This window comes from Stegostoma tigrinum, chromosome 31 (genome assembly GCF_030684315.1).
Source record: "Stegostoma tigrinum isolate sSteTig4 chromosome 31, sSteTig4.hap1, whole genome shotgun sequence".
Classification (NCBI taxonomy): Eukaryota; Metazoa; Chordata; class Chondrichthyes; order Orectolobiformes; family Stegostomatidae; genus Stegostoma; species Stegostoma tigrinum.
Genome location: NC_081384.1, coordinates 1,123,459 through 1,141,442, shown reverse-complemented (window position 1 = coordinate 1,141,442; position 17,984 = coordinate 1,123,459). Strand labels below are relative to the sequence as shown.

General features: G+C 45.2%; 1 protein-coding gene across 1 annotated transcript in view; it reads left to right on the top strand.

The window, feature by feature from the left end:
• Nucleotides 1-17,984, top strand: part of LOC125466143 (zona pellucida-binding protein 2-like) — a 49,399-nt gene that overhangs the window by 19,974 nt on the left and 11,441 nt on the right. The window contains exons 5-6 of the mRNA XM_059638652.1: nucleotides 9,329-9,478; nucleotides 17,077-17,295. Coding sequence (XP_059494635.1) covers nucleotides 9,329-9,478; nucleotides 17,077-17,295 — 369 coding nt within the window. The remainder of the gene's footprint in view (nucleotides 1-9,328; nucleotides 9,479-17,076; nucleotides 17,296-17,984) is intronic.

Below are 17,984 nucleotides of genomic sequence, written 5' to 3'. Positions count from 1 at the left end.
CAGTCTGAAAATCTTTAAAGGGCAAGTTTGTAAGGATAAGGAGGACCTGCACTCTGAGTGGGATTCGCAGAACAAAGAAAGTTATAGCACAGGAACTGCCCCTTCGGCCCTCCAAGCCTGTGCCGATCAAGATCCTTTATCTAAACCTGTCATCTGTTTTCTAAGGGTCTGTATCCATTTGCTCCCTGTCCACCCATGTACCTGTCCAGATACATCTTAAAAGACACTACCATGTCTGCGTCTACCACCTCCGCTGGCAACGTGTTCCAGGCCCCCAACACCCTCTGCATAAAGAACTTTCCATGCATATCTCCCATAAACTTTCCATCCCTCACTTTGAACTCATGACCCTGAGTAATTGAGTTCCCCCACTCTGGGAAAAGGTTCTTGCTATTCACCTTGCCTATTCCCCTCATGAATTTGTAGACCTCAATCAGGTCCCCCCTCAATCTGTGTCTTTCTAATGAAAATAATCCTAATCTACTCAACCTTTCTTCATAGCTAGCACCCTCCATACCAAGCAATATCCTGGTGAACCTCCTCCGCACCCTCTCCAAAGCATCCACATCCTTTTGGTAATGTGGCAACCAGAACTGTACGCAGTACTCTAAATGTGGCCGAACCAACGTCTTACAACTGTAACATGACCTGCCAACTCTTGTACTCAATACCCCGTCCGATGAAGGCAAGCATGCCATATGCCCTCTTGACCACTCTGTTGACCTACGTTGCCACCTTCAGGGACAATGGACCTGAACACCCAAATCTCTCTGTTCATCAATTTTCCCCAGGACTTTTCCATTTAGTGTATAGTTTGCTCTTGAATTTGATCTTCCAAAATGCATCACCTCGCATTTGCCCGTATTGAACTCCATCTGCCATTTATCTGCCCAACTCTCCCATCTGTCTATATTCTGCTATAATCTCTGAGAGACCCCTTCACCATCTGCTATTCCACCAATCTTTGTGTCATCTGCAAACTTGCTAATCAGACCACCCATACCTTCCTCCAAATCATTTACATGTATCACAAACAACAGTGGTCCCAGCTCATATCCCTGTGGAACACCACTGGTCACAGGTCTCCAATTTGAGAAACCCCCTTCCACTACTACTCTCTGTCTCCTGTTGCCTAGCCAGTTTTTATCCATCTAGCTAGCACACCCTGGACCCCATGCAACTTCACTTTCTCTATCAGACTGCCACGGGGAACCTTACCAAATGCCTTACTGAAGTCCTTTGCCGCATCCTCAAATAATTCTATTAGGTTGGTAAGACATGACCTTCCCTGCACAAAACTATGTTGTCTATCACTGATAAGCCCATTTTCTTCCAAATGGGAATAGATCCTATCCCTCAGTATCTTCTCCGGCAGCTTCCCTACCACTGACGTCAGGCTCACCAGTCGATAATTACCTGGATTATCCTTGCTATCCTTCTTAAACAAGGGAACAACATCAGCAATTCTCCAGTCTTTCGGGACCTCACCCGTGTTTAAGGATGCTGCAAAGATATCTGTTAAGGCCCCTGGCTATTTCCTCTCTCGTTCCCTCAACAACCTGGAATAGATCCCATCTGGACATGGGGACTTGTCCACCTTAATGCCTTTTAGGATACCCAACGCTTCCTCCCTCCTTATGCTGACTTGACCTAGAGTAATCAAACATCTATCCCTAACCTTTAACATCCTCTATCCCTAACCTCAACATCCGTCATGTCCTTCTCCTTGGTGAATACCGATGCAAAATACTCGTTAAGAATGCCACCCATTTTCTTTGACTCAACGCATAACTTTCCTTCTTTGTGCTTAAGTGGGCCAATCCTTTCTCTAGTTACCTTCTTGCTCTTTAAATATGAATAAAAGGCTTTGGGATTTTCCTTAACCACGTTTGGTAAAGAGACCTCATGGCCCTTTGTAACCCTCTTAATTCCTCATTTCAGATTCGCCCTACATTCCCGATATTCTTCCAAAGCTTCGTCTGTCTTCAGTCACCTAGACCTTATGTATGCTTCCTTTTTCCTCTTAGCTAGATGAAAGGTTTTCCAGAACACATGGACAGAGACTGCATCTAGTGGAACCTGTGTTTGAGTAGAGAAAGGGAATGGTTAACTAGTCAGGAGGACTATATTTGAAAAGTTTGATTTATAAGTAATTATTAATTTACTGCATTTAGCTGCTTCTGATACATGATAACAATATTGCTCTGAGATTATATATTCAAGTACGATTTCAGGGAGTTTGGGCACATTTCCTGTTTTCATCCCGTTCATGAGATAACTGCAACTGATTTAATAAATGGAGGTGTGGAACAAATTATGGTCGTAAAAATTTTCAAGTAATTTATTTACTCTGCATAAAATTCTTCTTAATACTCATGCAGCAACATTCATACAAATTTATAATATAGCACCGATTAATCCTGTCAAGTAACTAACATTTTCAAGAGCCCTTTTCTCCATATATAGATATGCTAGTTTGAATTATAACGCTGTTCCTAAAGCGCCCACGTTACAGCAAGTTATAATCTATATTGTACATTTCACATTAGTGGAACTACAACCTTGTACACCACCCGTGATATCACTGTTTACTGCATCACATCAACTTACAATTTTGCCATAGTTTCAAAATGATCCCAAATTCACTGTGGTTGTTACCGTGTTAGTTATCAACTAGAACAGCACTGAAAATGTACTTTTGTTCTAAATGGCCCTAACTTAGGGAGAGGCTACAAATTGCCAATGTTCCTGCCTGTGAAAGATTACTCTGGTCTGATTATAATTCTCTCTCAATGTGAAATAACATACTGACACACACAGTCCAGTTTCAGAACAATGATTTTTGGGTAAATGATTTAAATTCTGGCTTTATATATTTGATTTTTGTTTTATCTTGGCATCCATGCAGCTGGTTCCACAACATTACACATTGGCCCTTTGTGCAAACAGTGCTGCCATGTGCATGCTGTGGATCATTCAGTTTATATTTTATGAAATATGTATTTGAGTTGCCTACTAGCCAATCACAGGACTCGATTATTTTACTTTGTGAAATTAAACTTAGCAATACTGGTGAAGGAATTGGATTAAAATGCTCTCTTGAAAGTGATGTAGTTATGTTTTCTTAATTATTAACAACAATCTGCATGTATGATACCAGGGGGTCAGTTAGCTTAATTGGCTAGGCAGCTGTTTTGCGAAGCAATGTGACACTAACAGTACGTATTTAATTTCTGTATTGACTGAGGTCACAATAAAAGTTCTGCTTCTCAGACTCACTCCCCACTTGAGGTGTGGTGATCCTCGGGCTAAACTGACCACTAGCCATCTCTCTCTTATGATAGAGCAGTCTTATGGGGCGAGGGGAATTTTACCTTTACCTGTGCTCTAAAGAAAATATCCTACCTCATATGTTAGTAGAGAAATTAGAATGAATGCTGAGACATGAAGGGAGAGATCAGGTGTAATTAAAGGCTTTACCAAAGAGCTGAGAAGATTTAAGTGAGGGATCCAGACTAGAGGTTCAAGATGTGTTAAACGTGTGTCAGAACATGGGCAATGAACAGTAGAGTTTGAGAGCTAGTGGGTGCAGTGATCAGCTTGGAAAATTTGTAGAGATTGGGTGATTAATACGTTGATGGAAATATTGAGCTGTTTGACTCTAATGCTTTCTGCGATGGGAGCTGATATAAATTGTTGAGGAATGGAATGGTTGAAAAGTTATTATGCAGGACAGATTTCAAGGTGGTTGAATTTTGGGCATGGTGGAACTTTGTTGAGTTGGACACAAGGATCCGTCAAGGAGAACCAGCAATCGAGTTGCACATAGATCGTGCCCAATCCTGATACAGTATGCACCAAACAATCCAATCCGTATTTGCACAAACTGAGCAATCCAACCCGGAAAGAGCACACACTGAATAATCTAATCCACATACACATTGAACAATTCAGTCAAGATTCAGCAAGCACTGCAGTATCTGATCTGGATAAAACCCACAATATACTGTCTGATCGATATATTGAATGTGCTTACCAATTTTGCGAAATAACCTGTTCTGAGATGTTACTATGCATCTCTGGAGCAGGTAGAACTTGAACCCAGGCCTCCCCTTCCCAGGGTTAGGGACACCACCACTGCACCATAATATGGGTTTAAAGAGGCTGGTGGCAGGATTAAGACAAATTCATTCCCAGCTTTGCTCATTGATTATCCTGATGCAGTTCGTCCAACCGCAGAATGTGAGTGTAAGAGATATAGAAGATCAGCAGGCTGGAACTCTCTCTGAGGATCTATAGTGAGTCCAGTAGGCAGAGACCAATTCCATCCCCTATTCCCAATTCCTCCGCCTCCGCCGCATCTGCTCCCACGATAAGACATTCCACTCCTGCACCTCCCAGATGTCCAAGTTCTTCAAAGACCGCAACTTTCCCCCCACAGTGATCGAGAACGCCCTCGACCGCGTCTCCCGCAATTCCCGCAACACATCCCTCACACCCCGCCCCCGCCACAACCGCCCAAAGATGATCCCCCTCGTTCTCACACACCACCCTACCAACCTCCGGCTACAACGCATCATCCTCCGACACATCCGCCATTTACAATCCGACCCCACCACCCAAGACATTTTTCCATCCCCACCCCTGTCTGCTTTCCGGAGAGACCACTCTCTCCGTGACTCCCTTGTTCGCTCCACACTCCCCTCCAACCCCACCACACCCGGCACCTCCCCCTGCAACCGCAGGAAATGCTACACTTGTCCCCACACCTCCTCCCTCACCCCCATCTCAGGCCCCAAGATGACATTCCACATTAAGCAGAGGTTCACCTGCACATCTGCCAATGTGGTATACTGCATCCACTGTACCCGGTGTGGTTTCCTCTACATTGGGGAAACCAAGCGGAGGCTTGGAGACCGCTTTGCAGAACACCTCCGCTCAGTTCGCAACAAACTACTGCACCTCCCAGTCGCAAACCATTTCCACTCCCCCTCCCATTCTTTAGATGACATGTCCATCATGGGCCTCCTGCACTGCCACAATGATGCCACCCGAAGGTTGCAGGAACAGCAACTCATATTCTGCCTGGGAACCCTGCAGCCTAATGGTATCAATGTGGACTTCACCAGTTTCAAAATCTCCCCTTCCCCAACTGCATCCCTAAACCAGCCCAGTTCGTCCCCTCCCCCCACTGCACCACACAACCAGCCCAGCTCTTCCCCTCCACCCACTGCATCCCAAAACCAGTCCAACCTGTCTCCGCCTCCCTAACCTGTTCTTCCTCTCACCCATCCCTTCCTCCCACCCCAAGCCGCACCCCCATCTACCTACTAACCTCATCCCACCTCCTTGACATGTCCGTCTTCCCTGGACTGACCTATCCCCTCCCTACCTCCCCACCTATACTCTCTCCACCTATCTTCTTTTCTCTCCATCTTCGGTCCGCCTCCCCCTCTCTCCCTATTTATTCCAGAACCCTCACCCCCTCCCCCTCTCTGATGAAGGGTCTAGGCCCAAAACGTCAGCTTTTGTGTTCCCGAGATGCTGCTTGGCCTGCTGTGTTCATCCAGCCTCACATTTTGTTGTCTTGGATTCTCCAGCATCTGCAGTTCCCATTATCTCTGATACTATTTTAACTCCACCAAGTACTGCCATTTCCTTTTTAGATTTCAGAACACATGTTCATCTGTATTAATATCGCCAGGGGATCTTATCTGTTTTAGATTGTCATCAGGGGTGCCAATGCAGCACCCAATCTAATAAACACATTGGATGTGTTTCTAGAGGTGCTTGAGCTTGGTTACATTGAACATCTTTGCATGCAAATCTAGAGATGACAAAAGCAAGAATGCAGGTTTTAACATTAACATGAGTGGGCTAGCAACACAGACAGACAATATTGTAAATAGTTTTAAATCAGTCTGCTCAGATGTATTGGAAAAAACCTCTGGACCAAGCTGGGACTTGCATCCCAACCTTAGTGACTGACAGGAACAGTAGCACTGCACCACAAGTAGTGATATGGACAGAAAAATAAGTGTTTCTGGTAAAGGGAATGACTTGGGGCTCGGAGCTCAGTTTATAGCCCTACAAGACACCATGGAGTATAAATAATCATGACTTTGGTCAATAATGTAACCTTGGCAATGTTGGATCCCGCACATTCAGTGCATGAACATTGGGAGAGATGTGTTATAGATGAGTGATCATTTATCACTATTTACAATGTCAATCTTAGATTAATATCCCTTCACCCTTGCCTCATTGAGTTCAAATATTTAAAATGGTCAGGTTCGTCTTAGCTGGTGGCTTTAGTCTTTTTGGTGTCTGTTCACATAATGTCAGTAATTCATGATTTAATGTTTGAAAAGCAGTTTGACAGTTTGGGGTTGAGATAAGTGGTGGGGAGTTGGAATTGAGGTGTCACTAGTGCACATGGTGAACTGATTTGGACATGGATGATTTTAATGGTGAGTAGCAGATAGACAAGAAAAGAGTGGAACAGTAGTATTTCTCAGGACGATCTTAACTTGCAATAGTGCAAGGCTAGGATGACGGTTGTGAGCTGGAAGTTCTGGATAGATTGAGAAGGAAGGAATTGCCTTGCTAGTGAGCAAAATTTCTAAGAGAGGATAAGGTTGAGGGTTGGAAAATAATGTGAGTGAGAGAATTATTATGGTAACAGTAGGAGTCAACAGATATCAGAGAAGAGACTGCTTCTTGGAAAGTGTAGGCTGGCTGTATGCTATTTTCCTTGTTTATTGCATCAGACAGCTGTAGTTCCTGAAATGCCAGTCCTGCGATGCCTTTCGCAAATGGTCTCTTCCAAGAATGAAGTTTACTCAAAACATCTTCATGTGGTGTCAAAGAACAAAGAAAATTGCAGTACAGGTGCAGGCTCTTTGGCCCTCCAAGCCTGCACCAATTTGCTGCCTGTCACAACTAAAACCCACCACCCTTCTGGGGACCGTATCCCTCTATTCCGATCCTATTCATATATTTGTCAAGACACCCTTTAAAAATCACAATTGTATCTGCTTCCACTACCTCCCCTGTTCCAGGCACCCACCACCCTCTGTGTGAAATATTCACTTCGTACATCACCTTTAAACCTTGCCCCTCGCACCTTAAACCCATGGTCCTTGGTAACTGACTCTTCCACCCTGGGAAAAAACTTCTGACTGTTCACTCTGTCCGTGCCCTTCATAATCTTGTAGACCTCTATCAGGTTGCCCCTCAATCTCCATCGTTCCAGTGAGAACAAGCCAAGTTTCTCCAACCTCTCCTCATAGCTAATGCCCACCATACCAGGCACCATCCTGGTAAATCTTTTCCGTAAGCTCTCCAAAGCCACCACATCCTTCTGGTAGTCTGGCGACCAGAATTGAACACACTATGCAAAGTGTGCCCTAACTAAGGTTCTATAAAGCTGTGACATTATCTGCCAATTTTTAAACTCAATTGCCCCGGCTGATGAAGGCAAGCATTGCCACATACTTTGTTGACTATCTTTTCCACCTGCGTTGCCACTTTCAGCGACCAGTGTACCTGTACACCCAGATCCCTCTGCCTATCGGTACTGTTAAGGGTTCTGCCATTTACTGTATATTTTCCATCTGGATTGAACCTTCCAAAATGCATTACCTCACTTTTTTCTGGATTAAACTCCATCTGCCATCTGTCTGCCCAAGTCACCAACCAATCTATATCCATCTGTATCCTTTGATAGTCCTCATTGCTGTCCACAATTCCAACAACTTTTGTGTCATCAGCAAATTTACTAATCAGACTAGTTACGTTCTCCTCCAGATCATTTATATATATTACAAACAGCAAAGGCCCCAACAGTGATCCCTGGGGAATGCCACTAGTCACAGTCCTCCATTCAGAAATGCGCCCTTCCCCTGCTACCCCCTGTTATCTATGACCGAGCCAGTTTTTTATCCATCTTGCAAGCTCACCTCTGACCCTGTGCGACTTTATTTTCTGTATCAGTCTGCCACGAGGGACCTTGTCAAAGGCCTTACTGAAGTCCATGTAGACAGCATCCACTGCCCTACCCTCATTGGTCATCTTCGTTACTTCCTCAAAAAACTCAACCAAATTAGTGAATCACGACCTCCCCTTCACAAAACCATGTTGGCTGTCACAAATATGCCCATTGATTTCCAGGTGGGAGTAAATCCTGCCTCAGTGAATCCTCTCCCTACCAGTGATGTAAGGCTCATTGACCTGTAATTAGCTGGATTATCCTTGCCACCCTTTTTAAACAAAGGAACGACAGTGGCTCTTCTCCAATCCTCTGGGACCTCCCCTGTAGCCAGTGAGGATACAAAGATTTACCTCAAGGCCCCAGCAGTTTCCTCCCTTGCTTCTCCCAGTATTCTGGGGACCTGTCTTAATGTTTTTCAAGACCCCCCAATACCTCCTCCCTTTTGATCTCAACATGACCCAAACTATCTACACACCCTTCCCCAGACTCATCATCCACCAAATCTTCCTCTGTGGTGAATACTGATGCAAAGTACTCATTTAATACTTTGCCCATTTCCCCTGGCTCCAGACATAAATTCCCTACCCTGTTCTTGAGTGGGCCAGCCCTCTGCCTGGCTACCCCCTTGCGCTTTATGTATGTGTAAAAAGCCTTGGGATTTTCCTTAATCCTGTTGGCCAATGACTTTTCATGGCCCCTTTTAGTCCTCCTGACTCCTTGCTTAGGTTTCTTCCGACTTTCCTTGTATTCTGCCCTTGCTTCAGGTGTTGCCCGCCTCCTAGCCTTGATAAATGCTTTCTTTCTCTTTTTGATTAGGTTCACAATATTTCTCGTTACCCAAGGTTCCCTAAACTTGCCATGCTTATATTTCATCCTTAAAGGAATGTGCCAGTTCTGAGTTCCCAGAAACTTACACCGAAAGCCTCCTTTCCCGTTTCGGTTTGCTTCATCTTTTGGCCTGTTAGGTGAAATACCTGGTTGATAACTGCCTCTGAAAAGTTGTCAGTAACACTGCTTTCTGTTCTTATTTGACCATTTGACACCATGACAAAGAGGTTGCCTTTGGTACAAAATAAGTGAAATTCAACTTTGTTACATAAACATCATCTCATCCTTTGGCTTTGTGATATTTGACAATCCAGTTAACTTTCTCTGTCTCAAGACAGTATTCTTTAATAATTCCTTAAGCTTTGTAATAGCTGCAGTCACTATTGTTGTAGATGTTTTCTGATAAACTGAAGGCTGCACTCCCATGATGTTGGTGGAACAAGTGCTATAAATTATTAATTTTACAGAGTTTTATGCTAACAGTGGATTTTATGTGTTCTTTTTTAGGGGAGCCTTATGTAAGGATATCTGAAACAGGAAGCCTTATACTGAGATCCTTTGACAAGTTTATGTCAGGAGATTATACATGCACAGTTTCCTACAAGGATGTGGAGAAGAACAAGGAACTATTCCTTGATATGAAGTTCTCAGTGTATGGTAAACACCGGGTGAAAGTCTAAGAGCATATTTTTATACTGCAGCCGGAACTATTTCATACACAGAGTCCGAATTTCCATATTTTCAGTTCTTAGCACTGCGATTACAGTGAAGACTGGGAGAATTTCCATGCAAAGAGAATTTGGGCCATATTGTTCTCCATCAATTGCAGTGATCCCAGATTACACCAGAAAAAAAATAAGAATCTATATTTTCACAGATGATCTCCTGAAATCCAATGTATTTCCTAAAGTAACACAGCTGAAAATATTCTGTCAGTGGAAATTGTTGATCTCCTATTGAAGTGACTGCATTACATTAGGACATTCTTAGGGAGATTCAGGGCCATTTCATTTAACAGGTTCCTGAGAAATAGAATAGGCTCACAATAGACTGAGATAATGGGAACTGCAGATGCTGGAGAATCCAAGATAACAAAGTGTGGAGCTGGATGAACAGAGCAGGCCAAGCAGCATCTCAGGAGCAGGAAAGCTGACATTTTGGGCCTAGACCCTTCATCAGAGAGGGGGATGGGGAGAGGGTTCTGGAATACATAGGGAGAGAGGGGGAGGCAGACCGAAGATGGAGAGAAAAGAAGATAGGTGGAGAGGAGAGTATAGGTGGGGAGGTAGGGAGGGGATAGGTCAGTCCAGGGAAGACAGACAGGTCAAGGAGGTGGGATGAGGTTAGTAGGTAGGAAATGGAGGTGCGGCTTGAGGTGGGAGGAAGGGATTAGTGAGAGGAAGAACAGGTTAGGGAGGCAGAGACAGGCTGGGCGGTTTTGGGATGCAGTGGGGGGAGGGGATGAGCTGGGCTGGTTGTGTGATGCAGTGGGGTGAGGGGATGAACTGGGCTGGTTTTGGGATGCGGTGGGGGAAGGGCAGATTTTGAAGCTGGTGAAGTCCACATTGATACCATTGGGCTGCAGGGTTCCCAAGCGGAATATGAGTTGCTGTTCCTGCAACCTTTGGGGGGCACCCTTGTGGCACTGCAGGAGGCCTATGATGGACATGTCATCTGAGGAATGGGAGAGGGAGTTGAAATGGTTTGCGACTGGGAGGTGCAGTTGTTTACTGCAAACTGAGCGGAGGTGTTCTGCAAAGCGGTCCCCAAGCCTCCGCTTGGTTTCCCCAATGTCGAGGAAGCCACACCGGGTACAATGTATACAGTATACCACATTGGCAGATCTGCAGGTGAACCTCTGCTTAATGTGGAAAGTCATCTTGGGGCCTGGGATGGGGGTGAGGGATGAGGTGTGGGGGCAACTGTAGCACTTCCTGCGGTTGCACTGGAAGGTGCCAGGTGTGGTGGGGTTGGAGGGCAGTGTGGAGCGAACAAGGGAGTCACGGAGAGAGTGGTCTCTCCAGAAGGCAGACAAGGGTGGGGATGGAAAAATGTCTTGGGTGGTGGGGTTGGATTGTAGATGGTGGAAGTGTCGGAGGATGATGCGTTGTATCCGGAGGTTGGTGGGGTGGTGTGTGAGAACGAGGGCTCAAACCGCAGACAAGGGTGGCGCAGTGGTAGTATGGCGCACTGACCTCTACATCGCCGAGGCCAAATGCCAACTCTCCAACACCTCCTCCTACTGCCCCCTTGATCATGACCCCACCCCCGAGCACCAAACCATCATCTCCAACACCATCCATGACCTCATCACCTCAGGGGACCTCCCACCCACAGCCTCCAACCTCATTGTTCCCCAACCCCGCAATGTGGCCCGTTTATCTCTCCTTCCCAAAATCCACAAACCTGCCTGCCCTGGTCGACCCATTGTCTCAGCCTGTTCCTGCCCCACCGAACTCATCTCCACCTATCTGGACTCCATTTTCTCCCCTTTGGTCCAGGAACTCCCTACCTACGTCCGTGACACCACCCACGCCCTCCACCTCCTCCAGAACTTCCAATTCCCTGGCCCCCAACACCTCATTTTCACTATGGACGTCCAGTCCCTATACACCTGTATTCCTCATGCAGATGGCCTCAAGGCCCTCCGCTTCTTCCTGTCCCACAGGCCCGACCAGTCCCCCTCCACCAACACCCTCATCTGCCTAGCCGAACTCGTCCTCACCCTCAACAACTTCTCTTTCGATTCCTCCCACTTCCTACAGACAAAGGGGGTGGCAATGGGCACCCGCATGGCCCCAAGCTCTGCCTGCCTCTTTGTAGGTTATGTGGAACAGTCCCTCTTCCGCACCTACACAGGCCCCAAACCCCACCTCTTCCTCCGTTACATTGATGATTGTATCGGCGCCACCTCTTGCTTCCTTGAGGAGCTCGAACAGTTCATCCACTTCACCAACACCTTCCACCCCAACCTCAAGTTCACCTGGGCCATCTCCAACACACCCCTCACCTTCCTGGACCTCTCAGTTTCCATCTCAGGCAACCAGCTAGTAACTGATGTCCATTTCAAGCCCACCGACTCGCATAGCTACCTAAAATACATCTCCCACCCACCCTCCTGCAAAAATTCCATCCCCTATTCCCAATTCCTCCGCCGCATCTGCTTCCAGGATGAGGCATTCCACTCCCGCACATCGCAGATGTCCATGTTCTTCAAGGAGCGCAACTTTCCCCCTGCAGTGGTCGAGAACACCCTTGACCGCGTCTCCCACAACACATCCCTCACACCCCGCCCCCACCACAACCGCCCAAAGAGAATCCCCTCGTTCTCACACACCACCCCACCAAATTCCGGATACAACGCATCATCCTCTGACACTTCCGCCATCTACAATCCAACCCCACCACCCAAGACATTTTTCCATCCCCACCCTTGTCTGCCTTCCGGAGAGACCACTCTTTCCATGACTCCCTTGTTTGCTCCACACTGCCCTCCAACCCCACCACACCCGGCACCTTCCCCTGCAACCGCAGGAAGTGCTACAGTTGCCCCCACACCTCATCCCTCACCCCCATCCCAGGCCCCAAGATGACTTTCCACATTAAGCAGAGGTTCACCTGCAGATCTGCCAATGTGGTATACTGTATCCATTGTACCCGGTATGGCTTCCTCTACATTGGGGAAACCAAGCGGAGGCTTGGAAACCGCTTTGCAGAACACATTCCGCTCAGTTTGCAGTAAACAACTGCACCTCCCAGTCGCAAACCATTTCAACTCCCCCTCCCATTCTTCAGATGGTATGTCCATCATAGGCCTCCTGCAGTGCCACAATGATGCCACCCGAAGGTTGCAGGAACAGCAACTCGTATTCCGCTTGGGAACCCTGCAGCCCAATGGTATCAATGTGGACTTCACCAGCTTCAAAATCTCCCCTTCCCCCACCGCATCCCAAAACCAGCCCAGCTCATCCCCTCCCCCCACTGCATCCCAAAACCAGCCCAGCCTGTCTCTGCCTCCCTAACCTGTTCTTCCTCTCACCCATCCCTTCCTCCCACCTCAAGCTGCACCTCCATTTCCTACCTACTAACCTCATCCCACCTCCTTGACCTGTCCGTCTTCCCTGGACTGACCTATCCCCTCCCTACCTCCCCACCTATACTCTCCGTTCCACCTATCTTCTTTTCTCCATCTTCGGTCTGCCTCCCCCTCTCTCCCTATTTATTCCAGAACCCTCTCCCCATCCTCCTCTCTGATGAAGGGTCCGGGCCCGAAATGTCAGCTTTCCTGCTCCTGAGATGCTGCTTGGCCTGCTCTGTTCATCCAGCTCCACACTTTGTTATCACAATAAACTGGACTGCTCAGCTACCAACAACTTATATTTGTAATCTATAATAAAGTTTCACAATCTCCTTTTCACTGACACTGAAATTCTTGGTACAGATTGCATTGCATACTCATTAACACTGTTTCTCAGCTTTCTTGCAGTGAGTACTACTGTAGTGACTGTATTACAAGATTAGTAATCCAAAGCCTAACTGTTCAAATCTATCAGTGGTATCTCAGATGTGGAATTCAATTCCAAAATAAATACGAAAATGAACAGTATCAGTAAAAATGAATTCAAAACTACCAGATTGTTGGAAAGCCTAGTTACATCAATAACTCCAGTCCCTCACATGATTGATTCTGAAGTGATCCATGCTTAATGCTGGAGTTTATTTACCTCTGTCAGGTGCCAGTTGATTTCTAGGTTCTCCTAAAGCAATGCAGCTTGATTTGATTCTCCTTGAAATAAGGAAAGTAATACAAGTCATCCTTGCACTACTGACTAGAGAGTGACATTTGTGACGTGGCAGTTCTTGTCCTCTACTTGTGGCTGAGTTATTAGGGGTGGCAGCCAGCTGTGTTATTGGGTTGTTGATGTTCCTAGATTCTCACAGGTGTCATGCTGTATATGGGATGAGTTCTCAACAGAATTGAATAGTAGTTGGGGGTGAGCTATAGGTGTTGGTGGGCTCTCAGTGAAGCTGAGCTGTTGATTGATGTGATGTAATAGGCCAGTCTGAATGATGATGATCATGAAACTACTGAGTTGTCATAAAAGTTCTGAAGAAGGGTCACTGGACCGAAAACGTTAATTCTGATTTCTCTCCATCGATGCTGCCAGACACATTAGGGGCATTTAAACAGTCCTTGGATAAGCATATGGATAATGATGGGATAGTGTAGGGGGAGGGGCTTAGATTAGTTCACAGGTCGGCGCAACATCAAGGACCGAAGGGCCTGTTCTGTGCTGTATTGTTCTATGTTCTATGTTGAGGTTTTTCATCAATTTCTGTTTTTGTTTCATAGATGTCATAAAAGCCTGGTATATAAGAAAAAATGTCAAAGTTCCCAATGCAGTTCAAATTTTGGTGATTGCAGTTCTTCAGCAATCTGGTTAAGAATCATAGAATCCCTTCAGCCCAACAAGTCCACACCGACCCTCAGAGCATCCCACCCAGACACATCCCCGATAACCCATCTAGTCTACACATTCCTGAACACTATGGACAATTTAGCATGGCCAGTCAACCTAGCTTGCACATCTCTGGACTGTGGGAGGAAACTGGAGCACCTGGAGGAAACCCAAGCAGACACGGGGAGAATGTACAAATTGCACACAGACAGTCGCCTAAGGGTGGAATTGAACCCAGGTTCCTGGCGCTATAAGACCACAGTGCTAACTACTGGGTCACTGTGCTGCCCCCTATAACTGCAAAGTTAACTATTAATTGCCCTCAGAAATGGTCTAATAAGCTACTACTTAAAAAGTTGAATGGACACCGGACATTGCACTAGACATTGGAAATGACAAAGGCACGCCCTGCCTCTTGTAGTTAGAGCAGTATTTTGAATGACTAGACCGCATTTTTCACAACAGTTCATTTGGAAGTCTCCTCCGTGCGCTGAACATGTAATACCGGGTCTTAAATATCAGTAATTCCCAGTTTCTATTATGGTGTGTGCTATTTTAACCAACCTTGGCAAGTACTGAAGTTCAGTTTTCAGGTGTGGTATTTTGTAAAGTCCACCTCATTAATGTCTGGACACTTGTGCGATGTTTGGAAGAGCTGTCCCACAGAAGTTTAAGCATTAACATGATATAACATCACTCACTTAATCATAATTTGCATCCAGTCTCCCATCACCACTGTTCTCAAATATAATTTGTCTCAAGAGGTCATGACACAATGGAATACAGTTAGGAAATTACAGTCGATATATCAGTATGAGTGCCATTCTGGCTAGCAATCAGTGACTAGTGGTGTGCCTCAGGGATCGGTGTTGGGACTGCAATTATTTACAATTTATATAGGTGATTTGGAGTTGGGGACCACGTCTAGGGTGTCAGAGTTTGCAGATGACACTAAGATGATGGCAGAGCAAAGTGTGCAGAGGAACATAGATACATTGAGTGAGTGGCATTGGTCTGGCGGATGGAATACATTGTAAGTAAATGTGAAGTCACATATTTGGGTAGGAGTAATAGTAAAAAGGATTATTACTTGAAAGGTTAAAAAGTTACAGCATGCTGCTATGCAGAGGGACCCGAGTGTCCTTGTGCATGAATCACAGAAGGTTGGTCTGCAGGGACAACAAGTAATTAGGAACGCAAATGAAATTTTGTCCTTCGTTGCTAAAGGGATTGAGTTTAAAAGTAGAGAGGTTATGTTGCAGCTGTACAAGGCGCTGGTAAGTCCACGCCTGGAATATTGTGTGCAGTTTTGGTCTCCTTACTTGAGAAGGGATGTACTGGCACTGGGTGGGGGCGGTGCGGTGCAAAGGAGGTTCACTAGGTTGATTCCGGAGTTGAGGGGGTTGGCTTATGAGGAGAGACTGAGTAGATTGGGATTATAATCATTGGAATTCAGAAGATTGAGGGGGGATCTTATAGAAACATATAAAATTATGAAGGGAATAGATAAGATAGAAGTAGAGAGGATGTTTCCACTGGCAGGTGAAGCTAGGACAAGAAGGCATAGCCTCAAGATTAGAGGGAGCAGAATTAGGACTGAATTGAGAAGGAACTTGTTCACCCAGAGGGTTGTTAATCTATGTAATTCCTTGCCCAGTGAAATAATTGATTCTACTTCAATAAACATTTTTAAAGCTAAGGTAGATATTTTTTGAACAGTAAAGGCATTAAGGTGTACGGTGAGAGCATGGGTAAGTGGATCTGAGTCCACAAAAAGATCAGCCATGACCTTATTGAATGGCGGAACAGGCTCGAAGGGCCAAATGGCCTACTCCTGCTCCGTGTTCTTATGCTCTAGTAGTCCTTTACTAGGTAGAGGCACCAAGAGTAACAAGGACTGATAATGTACTCTTGATCAGGGACGTTAGTGCCCATTACCACGACTGGCTTAGTACCACTATTACTGATCATGTTGGCTGATTTCAGAAGGAAATGCTTAGCCTGCGGCAGGTGGTGAGAAAACTGAAAGGAAGGAAAACCTTCTCACTGTCATCGCCACCACTCTGTTTAACATAGATGTATCTGTCTATGACAGTATTGATAGGAGTGACCACAATAAAGTCTCTGTAGAGATAAATTTTCAGGTTCACATGAAGGATCCTCTCCATCATGTTGCATGGCACCACCGCCATGCTAAGTGAAACAAAAGCAGAATATTAGTGAACCAGATGGGTTTTTCCAACAATCAACAATGGTATTCACAGTCATCATTAGATTCTTAATTCCAGATATTTATTGAATTCAAATTCTACCATCTGCCATGGTGAGATTCAAACCAGAACGTTATCTGGCTCCCTGGATTAACAGTCTGGCGATAATATCACTCGGCCACCACTAGTGCTGAAGAAAGATAATACCCAAAATGCTGCTTGTTCCTTTCCTCCAGATGCTGCCTGGCCTGCTGTGTTCTTTCAGCCTCCTGTTTGTCTATCTAAGCCTCTAGAACCCTCTTTGAAGAATTCCAAGATTCACCACCCTCTGAGAGAAGAAACTCTTTCTCATTCTCAATCCTAAATTGGTACCTCTTATTCTGAGACTTTCCCTTGGATCTGTACTCACAAGTTGAGGAAACATTCTTCCTGTACGTAATCTGTTGAGCGTTGTATTGGCTGTGGGTTGGGCATGAACTTGCGGGTGCAGGTAAGCTGGCAACGTTACAAGTTATTTCATAGCTCTCCACCTTTATTGATTTTCTAATAGTTATCACAAAGAAACATTTTAATTGAAATCTTCCAGGCTATCGTGAACCTGATTATTCATTCAAGTTTTCGACTCGTTATCACACTCATGAATGCCATGACCTTTCGAATAGCCGTTTTTTTCGTAAGTTCAAGTCAGTGGAGAAGGAGCTAATTGCTGACCTGACCTGCAGACTAACTGATGTAGAAATGAAATGCCATGTTGTCAGAGTGCCACACAAAGGTCTAATAACTGAACTCTTCATTACATTTAAAGGTAGGTTAATCTGCATTGCAACAATTGGAGTGCATAAGTGTTTTGTCTCAAACTTTTAATGCCCATTTCTCAAAAAAAAGTTGTGCGTATTGTACACTGTTAGTCTTTATTACTTGCGTTCAAATCTCTGTTAATTCATGTTTTCTTGGAGGAAGAAGTGTGTGCTTGAGATATGTTGCACTATTGTTACCTAACCTACACCAAATTGATAATGTAGAAAGAAACCTTACTGTGCTTGATTTTTAATAATGCTTAATAAATAACATTTAATTAATCAATAGTGTGGGTGATGCATTGCCTACATAAAAAAGGGCATATTTTTAAGATCATCACCAGAAAAACAAAAGAACTCGCAGCAAGAGTAGGCAATTCAGCCCCTCTGCTTGCTGCACCCTTCAATATGATCACGGCTGATCTCATCTCGGCCTCAATTCCACTTTACCGCCCGCTGTCCCTAACCACTCAACCCTCTACTGATTAAAAATCTGCCTATCTCCTCCTTAAATTTACTCCATTTCCCAGCATCCACCATGCTCTAGGGCAGTGAATTCCAGATTCATGACTCTTTGAGAGAAGTAATTTCTCCGTATCGCCATTAAATCTGCTATCCCTTATGCAAAAAGGAGAGATCAGGAAAATTTCTGTACGTGATACATTCTTAATGAATGGAATGTGATATCTGAGAAAGT